Source organism: Salvelinus fontinalis, chromosome 8, assembly GCF_029448725.1.
Source record: "Salvelinus fontinalis isolate EN_2023a chromosome 8, ASM2944872v1, whole genome shotgun sequence".
Taxonomy (NCBI): domain Eukaryota; kingdom Metazoa; phylum Chordata; class Actinopteri; order Salmoniformes; family Salmonidae; genus Salvelinus; species Salvelinus fontinalis.
The window spans coordinates 8658036-8681774 of record NC_074672.1 but is presented as its reverse complement, the minus strand read 5'-3'; the positions used below and the strand labels follow the sequence as shown (position 1 = coordinate 8681774).

Genomic DNA, 23739 nt, shown 5'->3' with positions numbered 1-23739 from the left:
TTGCTGCAGGCGTATCTACACTAGGGTTGCCCCTTTATATGTCGCTACAGTGCGTAGAGAGTGTAGGTAGTGGCTTACCTTTGTCCAGAGAGGAGTCTGGGGTGCTGAACTCCATGAGGCTGCTGATATCACTCTTGTAGCAGAGATCGGTGGCTGGCGGGTTCTGCCTCTGGTGTACAGAGGGATCTGTAGGAGAGGACAGGACAATTGGTTTAGAACACACGAGTTTTGGTAGGCGGTGACTGTGTGATTTAATGCATGTGTGCGCATGGGTGTGAGAGGAGTGTTGTTAACAATGGCAATAGATTGACCGATGGCATAACATTGTTTACGTACAAGAGTTAGTATGTGTTGGTTTGCCTTTAATGACTACAACAGATAAGGATTTTCAAGAAAGAATGATGGAGTGTGTGTGTGTGTGTGCAGACGTGTATGTATGTGTATGTTTCCACGTGTGCGTGTGTGTGCGCATTGGTACACAAAGCGCGCGGGTGGAAATGAGAATTGGTAGAAGAAATACAATCCCTTCATCTACCCACCACCGCCTATTAATGCCTTGTTATCTGGCTGAATTAATTACAGTGATTGAAGACAGATGTAGGAGATGAATAAATAGATCTGGGGGGGATGCAGCATGTTGTCCTTATGGAGAGATCACTCCTCTTGCCTCTCTATATCAGCCTGTCTGTGCCCTTGGCGACTGCTCTTTATCAGTGAGCATAAGGTGGATGAGGGGAAAGTTAAGTATGGCCCTTGGAGTAAGTTGTCTAAGGAAAATGGCACTGCTTGTGTTGAGGAGCAGACCCTATGAGAAAGCACTAGCTAGTGCCCTAGATCAGGTGAGAAATGATTCTAGAGGCAGTAGACAAGTGCTATACATGGGGTGAGAATCTTATGTGCCAAGGATCTTTAGTGCAGTTTATCCACAGATGTAAAAATAGATATACAAAGGTGTGGCGTTCAAGAGGCCTAGGAGCACTAGCCTGTGAAAGTAGAGCTAGCTGGGCTAAAGCTTTTGTTTATTGTCAAATAGATACACAGAACTTGTGTGTCTTTGAAAGAATCCCATTTTGTGGCAAATGGAGTCATTGGGTACCCTCCTGGATCAATGCATTTTCAGCTAATTGTTTTTTCTTTGAGTGTACAAGGTCTCACTGCTTCATATTGATCCAAAGCTGTGACTTGTGTCAAAGATTGGCCATTATGTGAGCTGCATCGTGTGTGTAAAACAGTAAGAGAAGGTATGTATGTATAGGACTGTTTCTGGCTCTGGACATGTGTGTGTATGAACAAGACAGCATAATATGCTTTGTGTGTGTAAAAATGTGCATACTCATACAATTTATAATTCTAACCATCACCGAAACACTAGCCCTTTATTCACAGTAAGATAATGTAGGCTGTTCAGCAAACTATAGTATCATGACACTAGGGGAGACCCAAATGCAGACACAGGAGGCAGATGGTTGGAGATTAAGATGTTTCATAAATCCAAAGGGAATAGGCAAGAGAATGGTCGTGGACAGGCAAAAGGTCATAACCAGATCAGAGTCCAGGAGGTACAGAGTGGCAGGCAGGCTCGAGGTCAGGGCAGGCAGAATGGTCAGGCAGGCGGGTACAAAGTCCAGAAACAGGCAAGGGTCAAAACCGGGAAGACTAGAAAAAGAAGAAAAGGCAAAGCATGAAACCGGGAAAAACTGCTGGTAGGCTTGGACATACAAGACGAACTGGCACAGAGAGACAGGAAACAGGGATAGATACACTGGGGAAAACAAGCGACACCTGGAGGGGGTGGAGACGATAACGAGGACATTGAGCATAGAAACCCCATACATACTCCTAACTGCTAATAGTTGCGCATTCCTTATTGGCACAATAACAGCGTTTCAAATCATAACTCAAATTGAGTAGAGGAGGATAGCTGGGTAGAAGTGGGAGCACATAAGGAAGGCAATTTGACAGTTAGTATTTCCCTGTTGCCTTGTCTTCTCAGTGCACCTACACAAGGCTGCGATGAAGGATTAATTCTTATTCAAACCTGAGCTGCAGCCTATCGTTGAAATCATGCTGTTTTGGCTAATTTATTCAGCCTATGAGAAGGCAAAATCACTTTCACCGCTCCCTCTTCCTCCTCCCTCTCTGTTTATCTTTCTCTCTCTACGCAGCTGCAATATAAGCCTTCAAAGACACCACTCACCTATTATCGCCAACGAGTATGGATATCTGCCACAGGGAGTGCAGGCAGAAAGTGAGAAACGCGTACCTACGTGCCTTCAGACCACTAACGATGCATCCATTAGACATATGGAATTGAAGACAAGAGAAAGGGAAAAACTGCACTCTCCTAGTTTTGTTTGTTTTTGTGTGGTAGGTGCAACGCAAATGAAAGCAGGTCATCTATCTCTTCACTTTTATTTAACTGATTGAAAGACTTCTAAATCAAAAATAATATTGGTTAACCAGTAATCTGATCAACTGAATATAAACAAAGCCATCTACAGTATTGTCACAATCTTGGAAATGAGCAGACCAAGGCGCAGCATGAGTATAGTTCCACATAATTATTTAAGTGAAACTAACAAAACGTACAAAGACCGTGATGACGTAGTGCCCAAACACACTAAAACAAACAATCAATATCCCACAAATGCAGGTGGGGAAAAAGCCTACCTAAATATGATCCCCAATTATAGGCAACGATTACCAGCTGCCTCTAATTGGGAACCACCAACCTAGAGATCTATCAACTAGATAAACCCCCCCAGTCACGTTCTGACCTAAACACTATGGTCTATGGTCAGGTCTATGGTCTCTATGGTCAGGGCGTGACAAGTATACAGTATGACTGACTTCAAAGTGTGTCACAACGAAAACCTGATCAATGGGATAATCTTACTTAATAAAATGCATAGAACAAATGTGAACATCTACATCATTTTCACTAGCCATTTTTGTCCGAAATGTATAGTATTTTTATGATGATGTGCTTTCACCAAAAGCTGGAAATGTACGCCTGAGAAATGCCATAAATATATGTTCCTACTCGACCAGTATACTACGTATTCTAGATTAAAACATTTCTCTGCAGAGACCTACAATCAATGTCGCTGACTATGATTGCGTAATTGTGATTTAGAAGTGAAAATTAGTACTGCTCTACAAAATAGGCCACATCACTTCAGCGGCAACCCATACATTTCGTTATCAATAGTGGGCCATTTAACTAGTAAAGCACACTACTGAGAGAAAAAAGTTATTTCTCTCAGATGAAATAAATAATTATTTCCTTACAGCGAGAGAAACACGATTCACATCCCATGTGGCTTCGTAATGCAATTATACAAATTACTATATTGATGCAGAACAGGGGGTCAACAGAGAACTCTCCTATTCTCCCCGTTCTGTCAACACCATGCCAGCTACAGAAACAATCATTTGAGATGTTGTGTCATGCACATTATGCTGGGAAAGTATAGACATACAGTAATGCTTAACTTGAACATTCACACTGTTTATAATTTGTACCCTTAAAGCTAAATATTTAGGCAAAAATCCATTCCTCTCAGCATGTAATGGACTCCCAGGCTGTGCTGCCTGCACCTGAAATCAATCAATCAATCAATCAATCAATCAATAGAGAGAGAAAGAGACCAGTTCTGTCAGTTGCACTACAGGCTACCAGGTTTGGATTTGTCGTTGTTGTGGCTTGGACACCAAATACTCACTTTAACAGACACCAAGAACTGGCTTCAATGCTATTTACGGAATAAGGCCAAATTACACTCACCGGCTTCCAAAATGGATATTCATGCTGCATCCAAGTTGGGTGTTCATTGCTTGGAGGGCTATCCTCTTCTTTATCCCATTTACATACTGTAGCAGCATATTGCTTTGTTTGAGTGTGAACACAGAATTAGGCAACACCGTATGTGTGGCTGTGTCAAAACACACTTCACTCTAATCCCTATGAAAACAATAAAATGATGCATGTTGACCATTGGCAAACTGAGGGATAGCCTTAAGTGCCTTTACTTCACTGTCCCTATTCTTTCTTTCTCTCTAGCCTAAACCTCTATCTTATTCCCATATCTTCTCCTCCTCTCTCTCCCTACCTCTAATTCCGTGTCCACCCCTCTTCCGCTCTCTCTCCATCTCAGTCCAGCTTTGCCAGAAGGCCTGACTGTCACCACACATGTACTTCAAGGCATATATACAGTCAACACAGAGCTGCACCAGAAGAGACCATTCTAATGCTAACATCTAACTGAACACCTGTGGATAAAGCCGTAAAGTTGTCTGTTTTCTAGACAAGTCAGGAGAGAGTTTGCCAAAATTATCCCTAGCAAACGTGTCACTTTATTTCTCTTGACAACCAAGCCACATAGTCGTGAGAGAGTGCCGATTATAAAACCAATGTTTGTCTGTTTGTGAACGAATTAAGCACTTTGCTGTTCTATGAGTGGAGTGGGTCTGGGTTGTCGAGAGAAATACAAAACGAAAATTGTAAAATCAATGGTTGTCTGTGCGTGAACAAACAGAAGTACCACATTAGCTACAAAGCTTTGAGGAAACTCACTCCAAACGTGTAAGAGTGGAGCCAGCAAACCAACATTGGTTCTGTGAAAATTTCCAGAACATTAGTTAGGTCGCTGCAAATGTTCTCATAACACAAAAACTGTCCAGCCGTGGTGATAATTATAGAATGTTTGTATAAAATATTCGCCTGATGTTGCAAGAACGTTCATTAGGTTGTGGGAACATTGAGACGTGTTCCCAAAACACAAAAACTGTCCAGTTGTGATTATTACAATGTTTATATTAGATTATATATTATATATATATATTAATTTTATATTATATTATATTATTATTAATATATATATATTATATTTATATTATATTATATATATATATATTAGCACAAACATTCCTTTGATGTTGCAAGAATGTTGACAGAACAGCCTTTCTGAGTTTTTTTATGGTTCCCAAAAGCATAAAGGTTGTGGGAACAGCGTGTGTACATTACAAGAGGTTCCCAAAAACACAAAGTATGCTCAGTAGTGATGACTTTCATACAATGCTTAAGTTAGCCCTCCTTTTGGAAAAGCTGACCACGACTCCATTTTGTTGCTCCCAGCCTATAGACAGAGACTAAAACAGGAAGCTCCCGCGCTCAGGTCTGTTCAACGCTGGTCCGACCAATCTGATTCCACGCTTCAAGATTGCTTCGATCACGTGGATTGGGATATGTTCCGCACTGCGTCAAACAACAACATTGACGAATACGCTGATTCGGTGAGCGAGTTTATTAGCAAGTGCATCGGCGATGTCGTACCCACAGCAACTATTAAAACATTCCCAAACTAGAAACCTTGGATTGATGTCAGCATCCGCGCAAAACTGAAAGCGCGAACCACTGCTTTTAACCAGGGCAAGGTGACCGGAAACATGACCGAATACAAACAGTGTAGCTAGTCCCTCCACAAGGCAATCAAACAATCTAAGCGTCAGTATAGAGACAAAGTAGAGTCGCAATTCAACGGCTCAGACACAAGAGGTATGTGGCAGGGTCTACAGTCAATCACGGATTACAAAAAGAAAACCAGCCCCGTCGCGGACCAGGATGTCTTGCTCCCAGACAGACTAAACAACTTCTTTGCTCGCTTTGAGGACATTACAGTGCCACTGACACGGCCCGCTACCAAAAGCTGTGGACTCTCCTTCACTGCAGCCGACGTGAGTAAAACATTTAAACGTGTTAACCCTCGCAAGGCTGCAGGCCCAGACGGCATCCCCAGCCGCGTCCTCAGAGCATGCGCAAACCAGCTGGCTGGTGTGTTTACAGACATATTCAATCAATCCTTATCCCAGTCTGCTGTTCCCACATGCTTCAAGAGGGCCACCATTGTTCCTGTTCCCAAGAAAGCTAAGGTAACTGAGCTACACGACTACCGCCCCGTAGCACTCACTTCCGTCATCATGAAGTGCTTTGAGAGACTAGTCAAGGACCATATCACCTCCACCCTACCTGACACCCTAGACCCACTCCAATTTGCTTACCGCCCCAATAGGTCCACAGACGACGCAATCGCAACCACACTGCCCTTACCCATCTGGACAAGAGGAATACCTATGTGAGAATGCTGTTCATCGACTACAGCTCAGCATTTAACACCATAGTACCCTCCAAACCCGTCATCAAGCTCGAGACCGTGGCCCCGCCCTGTGCAACTGGGTACTGGACTTCCTGACGGGCCACCCCCAGGTAGTGAGGGTAGGTAACAACATCTCCACCCCGCTGATCCTCAACACTGGGGCCCCACAAGGGTGCGTTCTGAGCCCTCTCCTGTACTCCCTGTTCACACACGACTGCGTGGCCATGCACGCCTCCAACTCAATCATCAAATATGCAGACGACACTACAGTGGTAGGCTTGATTACCAACAACGACGAGACGGCCTACAGGGAGGAGGTGAGGGCCGTTGGAGTGTGGTGTCAGGAAAATAACCTCACACTCAACGTCAACAAAACAAAGGAGATGATCGTGGACTTCAGGAAACAGCAGAGGGAGCACCCCCCCATCCACATCGATGGGACAGTAGTGGAGAGGGTGGTAAGTTTTAAGTTCCTCGGCGTACACATTACGGACCAACTGAATTGGTCCACACACACAGACAGCGTGGTGAAGAAGGCGCAGCAGCACCTCTTCAACCTCAGGAGGCTGAAGAAATTCGGCTCGTCACCAAAAGCACACAAACATTTACATTTACATTTAAGTCATTTAGCAGACGCTCTTATCCAGAGCGACTTACAAATTGGTGCATTCACCTAATGACATCCAGTGGAACAGCCACTTTACAATAGTGCATCTAAATCTTTTAAGGGGGGGGGGGCGGGGCAGAAGGATTGCTTTATCCTAGGTATTCCTTGAAGAGGTGGGGTTTCAGGTGTCTCCGGAAGGTGGTGATTGAGACACCTGAAACCCCACAAACTTTTACAGATGCACAATCGAGAGCATCCTGACGGGCTGTATCACCGCCTGGTACGGCAACTGCTCTGCCCACAACCGTAAGGCTCTCCAGAGGGTAGTAAGGTCTGCACAACGCATCACCGGGGGCAAACTACCTGCCCTCCAGGACACCTACACCACCCGATGTCACAGGAAGGCCATAAAGATCATCAAGGACAACAACCACCCGAGCCACTGCCTGTTCACCCCGCTATCATCCAGAAGGCGAGGTCAGTACAGGTGCATCAAAGCAGGGACCGAGAGACTGATAAACAGCTTCTATCTCAAGGCCATCAGAATGTTAAACAGCCACCACTTACATTGAATGGCTGCTGCCAACATACTGACTCAACTCCAGCCACTTTTATAATGGAAAAATGTATGTAAAAATTGTATCACTAGCCACTTTAAACAATGCCACTTAATATAATGTTTACATACCCTACATTACTCATCTCATATGTATATACTGTACTCTATACCATCTACTGCATCTTGACATCTTTATGTAATACATGTATCACTAGCCACTTTAAACAATGCCACTATTATATGTTTACATACCCTACATTACTCATCTCATATGTATATACTGTACTCGATACCATCTACTGCATCTTGCCTATGCCGTTCTGTACCATCACTCATTCATATATTTTTATGTACATATTCTTCATCCCTTTACACTTGTGTGTATAAGGTAGTTGTGAAATTATTAGGTTAGATCACTAATTGGTTATTACTGCATTGTCGGAACTAGAAGCACAAGCATTTGGCTACACTCGCATTAACATCTGCTAACCATGTGTATGTGACAAATAAAATGTGATTCAATTTGATTTAGATTCCAGAGGACATCCACTTAATGCTGTAAGAATGAAATGTCAGTTTTTATGATGTTCATAGCATATTGGTTTTAGGTTTACATAATATTCCATTGACGTTCAAGCAATATACATTTTACCTTGTCTTGGAGGTCCTCAGAACAGTCAGTAAGAGAACTTCCCTGGTGGTGCAGAGGATAAACGATCTGGCTTGGGAACTAAACATTGCAGGTTTATACCCCACGTGTAGATGGTCGACACGTGTAGATTGTTGTAAGTGTAGACTTACGACATTAAAGGAATGTCCTGTGCAACCTAACTTAAGCATTGTATGAATGTCATCAAAACTGAGCCAGCGGAGGCTAGTGGGAAGAGCTATAGGAGGACGGGATCATTGTAATAGCTGGAATGGAATTTATGAAACCGTATAAAACACATGGAAACCACGTTTGACTCCGTTCCCCCTATAGCTCTTCCAGCCTCATCTGAACTGAGCATATTTTGTATTTTGGGAACCTCTCTCTTGTAATGTACCCACACAATTCCCACAACCTAATTACATGTTCTGGGAACATTTAAAGAACTCAGAAAGTCTGTTCTGTCAACATTCTTGCAAAATCAAAGGAATGTTTTTTTGCACCCTTACCTTTCCACCCGTGAGTTCCAAATATCTCTAACGGTCACCCCAGCGTGAGTTGTTTTATGCACATGATGTCAGAATACACTCATGTTCCAAAATGTGATTGTTACGCAACAGGACAGTTAACCAGCACTGCATGCTAATCATCTATAGGCTATGTTTCAACTTGTCAATTTCAAATTATGTTCTAACAGTTTGAATTGAGGTGTGTTCCGCCTCCTCATTAATTCACATAGAAGTTACCCATTTCACTGTTGTGGACAATTCATGTTGGAGGCTTTACTGAGCTGGACAAACTTCTCTCCCTAGTGTTTACGCAGATCTTGCACAAACTTTTCCCCTGTGGCACATTTTCTGTCTGGTGCTCACATTGCATTCATTGTTATTTTCCTTACAAAAAATTACTTTGGAAGTGTGCGTTTCTATCAAAGTAAGTGCCTTATTTTCTGAATATCGTGTTGTCATTTCTACTGTAGCATACAGTATGTATGGAGCATAATGTATTTACAGTTTTATTCACGTTTTCAAGTACTGGTGACAAATAATGCACTATGATTATAGCATAGATTGTAAGGCCCACAGATAGTAGAACCATTTATCCACTTCTATAAAGCCCCCTAATAACCCTGGTGGTCAGGTCTTATCTTCGCTCTCTCATCTGTGCCCGTCACTTCTCTTCTCTCTTCTTCAATGAGACGTCTATTCTTCCTCAGATGACTGACTTCCTCATGTGTCCTCCTTCCTTCTCCTCTTCTTCTGTCATTCCTCTCCCACAATTTAAGGAGGTTTCTCAAAACTGCCAAGTGCCGAAGTCCAAGAAGCTTGGCTCCTTCTTTTGCTTTTTCAAGCTACCCTATTTTATCTGCCCATTCGGGAGAGAAAAACCCCCATTAAGCCGTGAGAATTAGAATGAAAGCAGCTCCTAATGAGAAGTCGAAATGGTTAACTGATTGAATGGCCGGAGCGGAGCCTTCTCCAAAACAAATATTCCCAACCCAGATAGTCTTTGCCTCTTTTTCTTCCCTCTGCCATAACTTTAATTGCATTAGCATTAACTGGTCTTGAAGCTGTCGGACTCCTGATAAACCTCACTGTATTCAGGGCATCAATTACTGCTAGCGGGATAGCAGCGAGAATCATCTGCCTCAGGACCCCATTCAGTGCCCTATAAATATCCTGCGGGTAAATAGACTAATGGACCTGCTTATGAGCCGCTACAGCTAGCCACCCATGCTAACCATGTTTGTCCATCCTTACAACTGGTTGTTAAACCTCTTTGGGCTAGGGGGCAGTATTTTCACGTTTGGATGAAAAGCGTGCCCAGAGTAAACTGCCTGCAAGAAGCTAAGATATGCATATTATTAGTAGATTTGGATAGAAAACACTCTGAAGTTTCTACAACTGTTTGAATGAGTAGTTACCTTAAAAGACTGCAGTATATCAGTCTCTGACTAATGTGCATGTATAGCTAGTAAATCAATGATTTATAACTCACTTGATTTGAGCATGGTATTGACAACGCCATGGTTGTGGGTTTGATTCCCACAAGGGCAACATTTACTGAATATACCAAATATAGGTTTTATATAGGCAGTGACATCTCATAATGTATCTCATTGGCTGAGGAGATTCAAAGCCAGGCCACATGGGGACTGACTGAAATGGATATCATGTACTGAGGTAGTCAGGTACTGTAAACCCAGAGGGCTGAGCGTTAGCTATTAGCTTCAGTGACCTACAGTCTGTGGAAGACAACGCTATCGGTAGACTAGCGAAACATGGCAGAAATAAATACCTCATAGCTAGAATAATGCAATGCAAATTAACCCACTCCCATGATTCCTCAATTTGCTTCCCTGCTTCCTCCTCCCAGCAGTGTTACTGTATGAAATGGTAATGCTCAAGACAAGTCTGTGGTACGCTACTATCTTTTGAAGGAGAATGCTGCCAAGCTCCTCAAATTCCACGTGACTGAATAGACTCAAATGACACCTTCACTTTCTCTGATGTATAGGGACGACAGAGCGTGCAGAGATGGAATGTTTGGCATTTGATTTAACTGAAGCCGGGTCTCGTTTTTTGGGCTTTAAGGGGCTCTTTGAGGGGTGTTGCCTAGCCTATCTGGGACTGAGAGCACTAGGTTGGGTGCGGGTTGATGACATCATGATGGCACTTGAGACCCGTTTGCAGGTTTGTTCATAACATATCCTGCATAATATTATAATACATGCTCCATGCTCCGGGGCTTTTGGGAACGCTGTGGAGAATTGGAAGTGACTAAATAGAGAGAGAAAGTGAGGAGAGGGAGACAGGGAGAGAAAGGGGGAACGAGAATGGGGGAGAGAGAGAGAGGGATGATAAAAAGCAGAGAGAATTTTACCCCCACTTCCAATCTGTCTCTGGAGGACAGTGGATGATGTGGCAACGCTTCCTGTTGGGCTTGGAGTGATGGAATAATAACGCGTGTGTGTGTGTGTGTGTGTACGCACGCACACTTGGGTGCGTTTGTGCATGCAACGCCACTTTCAATTCTACACTGCACCAACCACTGACATCCATATCTTCCTACTGTGGCAAGTCCACAGAACAGTTTATTTGTGTTCTACCCATTCAGTTCAGGCCTATGCTAATCGTATCAGTAACATTATAAGCACTAACCTTGGGTGAGACTGGGCACGCTGTTACCCTTAGAAATCTTTAAATGCTTCAGGGCTCACACACAGTGAGTCTGTTGAAGGGCACACATTGTCACACAGTGTGTAATGTCAAATGTTTGAAGGTGCCTTGTCTGGTGAATAGCACTTCATTATCTTTTGCTGAAAACTGAAGTGAAGAAACAGGCCGATTGCTTGAAGTCACCATACTGTAACCACAGAATATGATGTGCACGGTAGAGTACTGCAATGATTTCTGCTGAAAAGCCTGACTGCAATTATACAGCTGAAGCAGCATCGCTATTCTGTCACCAACGAAACCAGACACACACACACACACACACACACACACACACACACACACACACACACACACACACACACACACACACACACACACACACACACACACACACACACACACACACACACACACACACACACACACACACACTTCCCCTTCATGAATCATAGACCCTCTCCTCCCAAGCTTGTCTCTTACTGTATTTATACACATTTCTTGTGCCCCCTCTTCTCTCTTACTAATGCTTTCTTTCTCCTCTCTCATCCCTTACTCTATCACTCTCTCTACACAGTTTAACATTAGTATAATGGAAAGAAATTGGGCCAGAGTGGCCCTCATAGGAATTGCGCTGGCTTATGGGGAGCTAATGCTAGCTGGTTGCCTGAGCTGAAGGGAGACTGTCATCAACACTGAATGTGCCGTAACTGTGACAGCTGGACTGAGATCTGAGCAGTGTTAAGAAGAGAACATAAACATTTAAAAAGTCATATGTTTTGTCTTGAATGCAAATTTTAAGAGGGGGGAAGAGAAGAGCGAGCAAATGAGCATTTCTGTCCCATACACCATGATGGTGGGATATGAGGGAGTCACGTAATGGGAAAGAAGGGACGTTGAATGGAGATTTACGTGGATGTTTGACAGAGTCGTCCTCATGCTTGGTTGAGGTAGATGGTGTAAGAGAGTGAGATGCAACAACGGTCAACCCAACCCCCTTTGCCTGGTTCCATGTCTGTTTGTTCTGTCTTTGGCATGACAATGACCATCGCAAGTTGGCTATACAAATAGCACAAACAGCTGACACACCAGAGGCTGAGAGCTTGGTCCCACAGCACTGCAGTACTGTGTGGGTCAAACAAACTTAACCTCAGCCTTTTCAGCAGTGTTCCCTGGCCGCATGGCTCTTTAGTTCCACCTGGGGAGAGCATCTGAGGAGAATGCAGCTTTAAGCTTTACTCGGCTGCAGCAAGCTGCCTTTCTGGGTCTATGTCTGGGTCAGTTTGACATAAAGCAGAATGTCTTAACCCAGCAGGACTGAGAGGAGACAGAGACAGGTTAAAGAGCTTACCTAACTCAGCAAGAAAATAAACGTCCCTTTTTCAGGACCCTGTCTTTCGAAGATAATTCGTAAAAATCCAAATAACTTCACAGATCTTCATTGTAAAGGGTTTATACACTGTTTCCCAATCTTGTTTAATGAACCATAAACAATTAATGAACATGTACCTGTGGAACGGTCGTTAAGACACTAACAGCTTACAGACGGTAGGCAATTAAGGTCACAGTTATGAAAACTTAGGACACTAAGAGGCCTTTCTACTGACTCTGAAAAACACCAAAAGAAAGATGCCCAGGGACCCTGCTCATCTGTGTGAATGTGCCTTAGGCATGCAAGGAGGCATGAGGACTGCAAATGTGGCCAGGGCAATAAATCGCAATGTCCGTACAGTGAGACGCCTAAGCCAGCTCTACAGGGAGATAGGATGGACAGCTGATTGTCCTTGCAGTGGCAGAGCATGTGTAACAACACCTGCACAGGATCGGTACATCCGAACACCTGCAGGACAGGTACAGAATGGCAACAACAACTGCCCGAATTACACCAGGAACGCACAATCAGTGCTCAGACTGTCCGCAATAGGCTATTACGTTTGCTGAAAATAAACGCAGTTGAGGGAGAGGATTTATTTTTTTTGCTGAGTTTATAACAGCAGCCCCTCTGCAACAGAAGGCCCAGACCAGGCTATCACGATCGTCATGGGAAGAAGTGGACCAAAGCACAGCGTGGTACGTGTTCATTCTATTTATTTATTAAATGAACACCGACAACAACAAAACGCTGGAGGCTCCAGACTGGGGACCGTCGCTGCAGGCTCCGGACTGGGGAACGTCGCTGGAGGCCCCGGACTGGGGACCGTCGCTGGAGGCCCCGGACTCACCAGGCTGGGGAGAAACACTACAGGCCTGGTGCGTGGAGCAGGCACAGGACTATCCGGGCTGGAGAGACACACTGGAGGCCTGGTTTGTGGAGCAGGCACAACCCGTCCTGGCTGGATACCAGCACAGGACGCACTGGGCTGTAAAAGCCCACTGGAGGTCTGGAGCTTAGAGCTAGCACAACCCCTCCTGGCTGAATCACCACTTTAGGCGCTGACACAGGACGCACTGGGCTGTGCAGGAGCACTGGAGACACCTTGCACTGGAACCGTGACCAACTCCGCTCGCCCCCCATTTTTTTGGGGGGGGGGGGGTTGCCTCTCGTGCTCCCGTCTCTGCCGTAACTCCTGATCTCTCCGCTCCTCTCTATCTGCCTCCGCCTGTTTCCATAGCAGGCTCTTGTCGCCTACCATGATCTCCTCTCATGTCCACGATGTCCTAAACTCCCTTCTCTCCCGTGCCCAGGATCCCTTCTCCTCCTGGCCACGCTGCTTGGTCCTTTTGTGGTGGGTTCTTCTGTCACGATCGTCATGGGAAGAAGTGGATTTTATATTTATTTATTAAATGAACACCGACAACAACAAAACAAAATATGAATGTGACGTTCTACAGGGCAAAATAACAACCAATGCAAAAATAAGAACCCACAAATGAAAGAGGGAAAAAGGACTGCCTATGTATGATTCCCAATCAAAAACAACGATAGACAGCTGCCTCTGATTGGGGACCACACTCTGCCAAAAACAAAGAAATAGAAAACATAGAAATAAAGAAACTAGAATGTCCACCCTAGTCACACCCTGGCCTAACTAAAATAGAGAATAAAAACCTCCTTATGGCCAGGGCTTGACACTATCTTGGTCACTTCTGAGGTTTGTACGGATGGAACTTAAGACTGTATTCAATCAAATCCATGATTTCTATTGTAAGGCAAAATCATACTGACTTTTGTGAGAAAGAAAAATACACAAAACAAGGGTTGAAAGTGGATATGAATTCTTTTCTTGCAGACATGGACACATTTTATGTTCCCCCTAACGGAATAATCAACTTATTCCCAGTTACGATTGATTAGAGCCCAACTAACAGACTAATAGTTATAGGGAAGAGAAGAATTAAGATCAGAATAAGAAGAGATAGCTTTGTTAATGTTGTGAATTTTCATCTTAGTTATTAGTGAAAGTTTTTTTTCTTCCATAATTATTGGCTGTTTAAGGCAGCTAGAGGAGTCTGGTCATGCAGTGATGATTTAGCCTGCGTGTGTGTGTGTTTGGTTTTACCATCCTTGTGGGGACCAGATCCCTTTGTGCTCGCCGTCTCCCCATTTCGTTTCAATGGCCGGCCCATCTGTTAGACCTAGTGGTCTGTCTTTTGAACAACAGAAAGAACTGGTTCTCTTACAACATGATCGTGTTAAGATAGAGCATGACCGTGTAATGTAGGAAAAAGATTTGGCATTTAAACAGGATTTGGAGCGTGCTAAAATCAAGCTGCAACAAGAGCGGCTCGAGTTGGTTAGGGAACTAAAGCTCTCAGGGTAGAGTTTGCTCTGGGAAGGTGACCCAGATTTACCTAGGGGCCGCTCTCTCGGTTGTGCCCCGGACTCATTTGATATTGTTGGAAACATACGGTTTTTGCCAAAATTTTATGAGAAGGACCCTGAGATGTTTTTTGTTTGTTGTTTGAGCGTGTTACTGACTCTAGGAGTTGGCCTGATTCTGACCGCACTTAACGTTGCGGTGTGTGTTGACTGGTAAAGCGCAGGAAGCATATTCAGCTCTTGGTGTAGCCGACAGTCAGTTATGATAAGGTTAAAACGGCTGTGTTACAGATTTACGAATTGGTTCCTGAGGCCTACCGCCAACGAACTTTAAAAAGGGCTGACAAAAAGAATCATGTTGAGTTTGCGCGAGAGTTATCTTCACAGTTTAATTGCTGGTGTTCCGCCTCTGCGGTTATGACTTTCCAGGGGCTGTGTGATCTGATTATGTTAGAGCAATTTAAGGACACAATCCCCGATCATATAGCCACATGTCACGTCTGCTCCCGCTCTTCCCACCCCCCCCCCCCCCCCTAGCGCTTGAGGGCGCCAGAATGCCTTGCATCACTCTCTCCTGCCATCCATCACGAACACCTGCCTTTCCTCGTCACGCGCATCAGTGTTATTGGACTCACCTGGACTCTCTTATCACCTGTTAATTTTCTCCCCTATATGTGTCAGTTCCCCAGCTCTGTTCCCCGCTTCTGCATTGATTGTTTTCTGTTTGCTAACGCTGTTTATGTCTCGTTCCATGTCCGTTATTTATTAAATGTTACTCCCCGTACCTGCTTCGTCTCTCCAGCGTCATCATTGTGACACCACGTACATTAACGAACGAAAAGTGAAGACTGTCTCTGAAGCTGCGGTTTTGGAGGACAAGTATGTTTTGACTCACAAAAGTGTCTTTGCAGAGCCCGGTATTCGGAGTGTGTGGGGGGTGTTTGGAGAGATTTGGGTCTCGCCCACCGAGATACTCTGGTTCACTGGCAGAGGGTTGAGCCTGACTCCCGTGGTAAAGCTGACTTCGGTCAAGACTGTCACTACTGTCAGGGTTCAGATCATTGGAAAAACGAATGTCCGGTTCTCAGGGCTAAGGGTAAATTCAGTACTTGCGCTTACGTTAAACATAAGCCTACGGCATTAGCAGCACCTGTCCCACATCAGTTCACTCCTGTCACTCTGTCTCATGCCCAGGGGCATGTGAAAGTCCATATTTACCCAGACTATTTACCTTTCATTACAGAGGGTTTTGTGTCAATGTTCGGAAGCAATGACCTAGTGCCAGTGAAGATACTGAGAGACACAAGTGCCTCTGAGTCGTTTGTGTTAGAGTCTGTGTTACCCTTCTCTGCTGAGACTGATTCAGGGTTTTAATTAGGGAAACAGGTTTAAACACTGTCAGTTCCATTTCATAAACTGATGTTGGATTCTGAACTGGTGAAAGGTGAGGTTGTAGAGTTGCGTCCTTTGTTGACTATTGAGGGTATTGATATTTTCCTTGGGAATAACTTGGCTGGTGAGCGTTTATGGCCTGTCGTGTCTCCATCTCTAGTGGTTTCCGTTAAGCCATCATTTGTAGGGAATCCTAATGAGAGCGCGCAGGGTATCCCAGAGGCGCCGGCTAACAATAATGGCACAAATAAATGTGTCACTACTTTCCTTGTTATCGTATTAACACGGACCTACTCCGATTTAATCAAGGAGCAACGGGCTGACCCGACATTAGCAGAGTTGTGTGACCTTAATAGTGTCTGTGGGACAGTTGGGAGATGTTGCCCATGGCTATTTTCTCCAGGATGATGTCCTAATGAGAAAGTGAGTGTCTCGTGGTAGTTTTGTGGGGAAGGCTATTAGTCAGGTTGCAGTATCAGTTAAGCTTTTTGAGTTGGTGCTGAATACATCCCAAAGCGATCTTGCTGGACATCTGGGCGTGAGTACAATCTACAACCGCATATTAAAGTGGCGTTATTTAAGGTTACTAGTGATACCTTTATTAAGTCCATTTATTAAAGCGGGCAGAGATTTGAGTCTGTATATTGACAGCAGCCTCTCTATGTTAGTGATGGCTGTTTAACAGTCTGATGGTCTTGAGATAGAAGCTGTTTTTCAGTCTCTCGGTCCCAGCTTTGATGCACCTGTACTGACCTCGCCTTCTGGATGATAGCGGGGTGAACAGGCAGTGGCTCAGGTGGTTGTTGTCCTTGATGATATTTTTGGCATTCCTGTGACATCGGGTGCTGTAGGTGTCCTGGAGGGCAGGTAGTTTTCCCCCGGTGATACGTTGTGCAGACCGCACTACCCTCTGGAGAGCCTTGCGGTCGAGGGCAGTGCAGTTGCCGTACCAGGCGGTGATACAGCCCGACAGGATGCTCTCGATTGTGCATCTGTAAACGTTTGAGTGTTTTAGGTGACAAGCCAAATTTCTTCAGCCTCCTGAGGTTGAAGAGGCACTGTTGCACCTTCTTTACCACGCTGTCTGTGTGGGTGGACCATTTCAGTTTGTCTGTGATATGTACACAGACGAACTTAAAACTTTCCACCTTCTCCAATACTGTCCCATCGATGTGGATGGGGGGTGCTCCCTTTGCTGTTTCCTGAAGTCCAAGATCATCTCCTTTGTTTTGTTGACGTTGAGTGTGAGGTTATTCTCCTGACACCACACTCCGAGTGCCTTCACCTCCTCCCTGTAGGCAGTCTCGTCGTTGTTGGTAATCAAGCCTACCACTGTAGTGTCGTCTGAAAACTTGATTGAGTTGGAAGGGTGCATGGCCACGCAGTCATGGGTGAACAGGGAGTACAGGAGAAGGCTGAGAACGCACCGTTGTGGGGCCCCAGTGTTGAGGGTCAGCGGGGTGAAGATGTTGTTTCCTACCTTCACCACCTGGGGCGGCCTGTCAAAGTCCAGGACCCAGTTGCACAGGGCGGGGTCGATAATGGCTCTATATAATACTGTAAAACCACAGTAATTTTCAGTCCAATTAGTACATACTAGCAACACGCATAACCACCAAACAAGACAGGCAAATTCAGGCCAGCTAAATCAACTCAAGCCAAGGACAAATCACCTTAAATCTACAGTTTTATATAGAGCTACAGCTGAACAAAACTTTTTTCAAATCCATATTTCTCAGGCAAAAAGTAAATCCACCTTCAAGAAAAAAATAAAAGAACATCTAATGCGATAGACCATATGACTGGACAGCAAATAGAATGTATCAACTGAATGTTAAATGTGTTTCCTGTCAGGTATTTTAATTATCTGTATTGTCTACTTGTTGAATGTTTGTGAAGTCTTGATTGTGGTTGTTTGTAATGTCTTGTTAATTGGTGTTGGACCCCAGGAAGATTAGCACGCATTATGGTGTTAGCTAATGGGGATCCTAATAAAAAAAGTACAAAATTAAACTTTCTTGAATTTGTTCTGGATTTGGGGACTGTGAAAAGACCCCTGGTGTCATGTCTGGTGGGGTAAGTGTGTGTGTCAGAGCTGTGTGTAAGTTGACTATGCAAACAATTTGGGCTTTTCAACACATTGTTTCTTATAAAAAGAAGTGATGCAGTCAGTCTCTCCTCAACTCTTAGCCAAGAGAGACTGGCATGCATAGTATTTATATCAACCCTCTGATTACAATGAAGGGCAAGACGTGCCGCCCTGTTCTGGGCCAGCTGCAGCTTAACTAGGTCTTCCTTGCAGCACTGGACCACACGACTGAACAATAATCAAGATTAGACTTTCTTGCTGTCTGAAGTTTTGCTTTACTTGATCTCCTATATTAGTACAGAGACATCATAGTATCAGTGCCGTAGCAATATGGAACAGACAAACATACACAGAAGCAATTTACGCACAGACACACACACAATATGAACAACAGGCAAATAATCTTTACCTGAATTGAGCTGAAGGTAAAATCTGGGATAATTTCTGTTCCTTAAAGATATTAGCAGTTCACTCAATCTTAAACCTGACTAACATTCAACTGTCTTACCCTTCACTAACCACTATCTGTGTTCTCTCTCTCTGTCGCTTTAGCAACAAAATCAAAATGTGTGCAACCATGGGGCAAAACAGATGAGGTTGGCTTAGATTGTTAACATGTAAACTATATTGCTTCTCCAATATTTATTGAAAACAAATACTGTACATTTGCACAATGACCACTTGTTGTTTCAAATACATTGTTACAGTTGTTGGTTAGCTAGCTAGCGAATTTTAGCCATCTTTGCATTGACATGAAATCAGTCAAACCACGTCAAAACAAGACTTATGAAAACAAGACTCATGTATGATTCCCCACATGGCAGTGACAATCTTTCTATAAATCTGGCCATCCAGAATCACGAAAGGCTGATTTATGCCCCATGGAACCAAGCACATCGTTTTCGTGACATTGTCAGCCAACCAATCTATGTAGCTAGATGCTCAATAATTGTATTGTAAACACACACAAATCTAGTTTTTTTGTCACATGCGCCGAATACAACAGGTGTAGACCTTACAGTGAAACGCTTACTTACAAGCCGTTAACCAACAATGCAGTTAAGAAAATGACCCCAAAAAAGTATGAGATAAGAGTAACAAATGATTAAAGAGCAGCAGTAAATAACAATAGCGGGACTATACAGTGGGGGTACCGGTACAGAGTCAATGTGCAAGGGCACCACTGTCGAGGAAATTGAGGTAATGTGTACACGTAGGTAGAGTTATGGGTAGCCATTTGATTAGCTGTTCAGGAGTCTTATGGCTTGAGGGTAGAAGCTATTTAGGAGCCTCTTTAGGACCTAGACTTGGTGCTCCGTTACCGCTTGCCGTGCGGTAGCAGAGAGAACAGTCTATGACTAGGGTGGCTGGAGTCTGACAATTTTTAGGGCCTTTCTCTAACACAGCCTCCTCCCTATTGGTTGTCTCATCGTTGTTGGTGATCAGGCCTAACACTGTTGTGTCAAAATGAGAACCACCTTGAAAAACTACAACTACTAATTCATCTTTCAAAAAACAAGCCTGAAACACTTTCTAAAAACTTCCACATCTAGTGGAAGCCATAGGAACTGAAATCTGGGGGGATTTCCTTTGAATTTGCCATAGACAAGCATTTCAATGGGTGGTGACCTCAAAACAAAATTCTGGATGGATTCTCCTCGGGTTTTTGCCTGCCATATCAGTTCTGTTATGCTCACAGACATTATTTAAAGGTTTTATAAACTTCTGAGTGTTTTCTATCCTATACTACCAATTATATGCATATCCTATCTTCTGGGCCTGAGTAACAGGCAGTTTACTTTGGGCACGTCAGTCATCCGAACTTCCGAATACTGCCGCCAAGCATTAAGCAGTTTTAACTTTGTTCTTGGGCACAGGGACTATGGTGTTCTGCTTGAAATATGTTGGCATTACAGACTCAGATAGGGAGAGGTTTAAAATGTCAGTGAAGACACTTGCCAGTTGGTTAGCGCATGCTCGGAGTACACATCCTGGTAATCCGTCTGGCCCTGCGGCCAAAACGTTGACCTGTTTAAAGTTCTTACTCACATCGGCTGCGGAGAGCGTTATCACACAGTTGTCCAGAACAGCTGATGCGCTCATGCATGGTTCAGTGTTACTTGCCTTGAAGCGAGCATATAAGTAATTTAGTTCGTCTGGTAGGCTTGTGACACTGGGCAGCTCTCGGCTGAGCTTCCCTTTGTAGTCTGTAATAGTTTGTAGGCCCTGCCACATCCGACGAGCATCGGAGCCGGTGCACAACGATTCGATCTTAGTCCTGTATTGATGCTTTGCTTGTTTGATGGTTCGTCGGAGGGCATAGCGGGATTTCTTATAAGCTTCTGGATTAGAATGGCATTTCTTATAAGCTTCCTTGAAAGTGGCAGCTTTACCCTTTAGCTCAGGGCGAATGCTGCCTGTAATCTATGGCTTGTTGTTTGGGTATGTACGTACAGTCACTGTGGGGACGACATCATCGATGCACTTATTGACTGATGTGGTTATTCCTCAATGCCATCAGAAGAATCCCGGAACATATTCCAGCCTGTGCTAGCAAAACAGTCCTGTAGCTCATCTAACCACATTCTTATAGACCGAGTCACTGGTGCTTCCTGCTTTAAGGAGGATATAATTATGGTCATAATTAATTATGGTCATATTTAACAAATGGAGGGCGAGGGAGAGCCTTGTACCCATCTATGTGTGTGTAGTAAAGGTGGCTTAGAATTTGTTTCCCTCTGGTTGCACATTTAACATGCTGATAGAAATTAGGTAAAAGTGATTTAAGTTTCCCTGCATTAAAGTCCCTGGCCACTAGGAGCGCCAACCTCTGGATGACGTTTTCCTGTTTGCTTATGGCTGTATACAGCTCATTGAGTGTGTTTTTTTGCCAGCATCGTTCTGTGGTGGTATGTAAGACAGCTACGAACAATACAGATGAAAACTCTCTCGGTTTATAGTGTGGTCTACAGCTTATCATGAGATACTCTACCTCAGGCGAGCAAAACCTCGAGGCTTCCTTAGATATCGTGTTGTTGGTTACATAAATGCATAGGCCCCTGCCCAGTGTCTACCCGAGGCTGCTTTTCTGTCCTGCCGACAGAGTGTATAACCCGACAGCTGTATGTTCTTAATGTCGTCGTTCAGCCACAACTCAGTGAAACACAAGATATTACAGTTTTTAATGTCCCGTTGGTAGGATAAACGTGCTTTCAGTTCGTCCCATTTATTTTCCAGCAATTGAATGTTAGCTAGCAGGAAGGAAGGCAAGGGCAGATTAGCCACTCGTCGCCTGATCCTTACAAGGCACCCTGACTGTCACGGTTCTTATGATAGACGGACCAAGGCGCAGCGTGATTCGAGTTCCACATATTTTATTTGTGAAATTTAAACAAAAACAATAAACAAACAACAACCGTGAAGTAACAGAGCGCACATCAGTACTCAACAAAACAATATCCCACAAACGCAGGTGGGAACAGGGACACCTTAAGTATGACAATAAACAAACAACAACCTTGAAGTAACAGAGCATGTATGATCGAATATCAGCTGCCTCTAATTGGGAACCATACTAAGAGCACCAACATAGAAATGCATCGAATAGAACACCCTCTAGTCACGCCCTGACCTACAACACCATAGAGAACCAAGGGCTCTCTATGGTCAGGGCATAACACTGACCTCTTTCCGCGAAACCTCCATTTCCTTCTCCAGCGAATAACGGGGATCTGGGCCTGGTCGGGTGTCTGTACTATATCCCTCCCATCCGACTCATTGAAGAAGAACTCTTCGTCCAGTTTGAGGTGAGCAATCGCAGTTCTGATGTCCAGAAGCTATTTTCAGTCATAAGAGAGGGTAGCAGCAACATTATGTAGAAAACAAGTTATGAGAAAAAACTAACAAAATAGCATGGTTGGTTAAGAGCCGATAAGACGGCAGCCTTCCCCTCCGGCGCCGTCGTGAACACACACACACACACACACACATACATATACAGACTATGTATTCACTTACTCCTGTGTCCAGATAGCTAATCAATAACTGTACTGTCAAAACCCTGCTCATAAAATGTGCACTGCTAACTAGACTGGGTAGTTCCTCACGTTAAAATCTTCTGTCAGTGCAACTTTTGAGTCAACATGTTGAAATATAAGTTACTTCAATCTGGCTTACTGTAAGGTCAATAATTATGAATAATATCATCATGAGCTAACAAAATGTGCTATAGTAATAGCCAGCTAACAAAGATTATCTCCGGTTCCTATTCTCATTTTAGCACTCTCTCACTTTTTTTGGGGACGAATCAAAAATGACTTTGGAAAACCACTTTGACTCCACCTCCTAAAGTGCCATCGTTCACAGAAATCCTGGTTTTAGGCAACACTAAAAAGGCAGGACAGGTCAGGGCTCATGTTTGGAGTATTCATTACAGTATGTAATGCAGTGTAGCCTAGCTTGTTTTACACCATCCCAGCAGGGCAAAAAAAACGGGGCTGAGACAAAATCATTCGGGGCTAAAGTCCGAAAGCCCGGGTTAGGAGTTAGAGTTAGGGGTAAAGTAAAATAGGATTTTGAATGGGAATCAATTGATCATTTTCCAAGATGGCGTAGCAGTGTAGACGTCTTTGTCCTGTCGTGTCCCGTGTCCCTTGTATATATCTTTTTACATATTTTTCTTCGCATATCTTTTTAAAAATTTTAAAATATTTTTTAAAATATTTTCTTAAACCTTAACTTCTACTCTCCTGCAACCCGCCTCACCCAATGTGGCGTGGATCTGCTTTTTTCTAAAGTATTTCTATTTACTTCTGATCTGGAATCCATCAACTGAAGATAGCCAGCTAACTACCTACCAGCTATCAGTTAGCAAACCATTGCTAGCGGTCATCAGCTAACCTTTAGCTCGGAAAGCTCTCGCTAGTTCGAACAACGTGACTAAAACCAGAGCATAACGGACCTATTTCTCTCCATATCCCCGGATTCCTACCGCAAACTCTGAACATTTTCATCTGGATCTTCGCAACTAGCTAACCACAATCCCGGGTGAAAATTCCTGGTTAGCGTTTCCATCCCGGAGCAAGCACCAATTAGCCTGAAGCTAGCCCGGCTAGGGCTCCTGTGCTACCACTGAAGCCCACTCCTGGGCTACAATATCCGGACCCCTTTACTGCCGGTACGGAGCACGGAACACCGCCGATCCTCTACGACTGGAATACCGACATAATCTGCCCGAGGACTCCAACAGGCCCCTCAGGCGTGACGCCCGCTGAAGGCCCATTCTGCTAACCTACTAGGCCTGCTAGCTACCTAGAGCTACCTGGAACCCTACTAATTCCACGACTGGTCTAT

At 44.1% G+C, this 23739-nt stretch overlaps 1 protein-coding gene across 2 annotated transcripts in view; it reads right to left on the bottom strand.

The window, feature by feature from the left end:
* Positions 1-194: 194 nt before the first annotated feature.
* The window catches only part of LOC129860470 (kazrin-A-like), a 94881-nt gene continuing 71336 nt past the window's right edge, over positions 195-23739 (bottom strand). For both annotated transcript variants that reach the window (XR_008760382.1, XM_055930873.1), the window contains one exon: positions 195-1656. Coding sequence is in view for 1 of the 2 variants with exons in the window: in XM_055930873.1 (XP_055786848.1) it covers positions 1604-1656 (53 nt within the window). In the remaining variant the exon portion in view is untranslated. The remainder of the gene's footprint in view (positions 1657-23739) is intronic.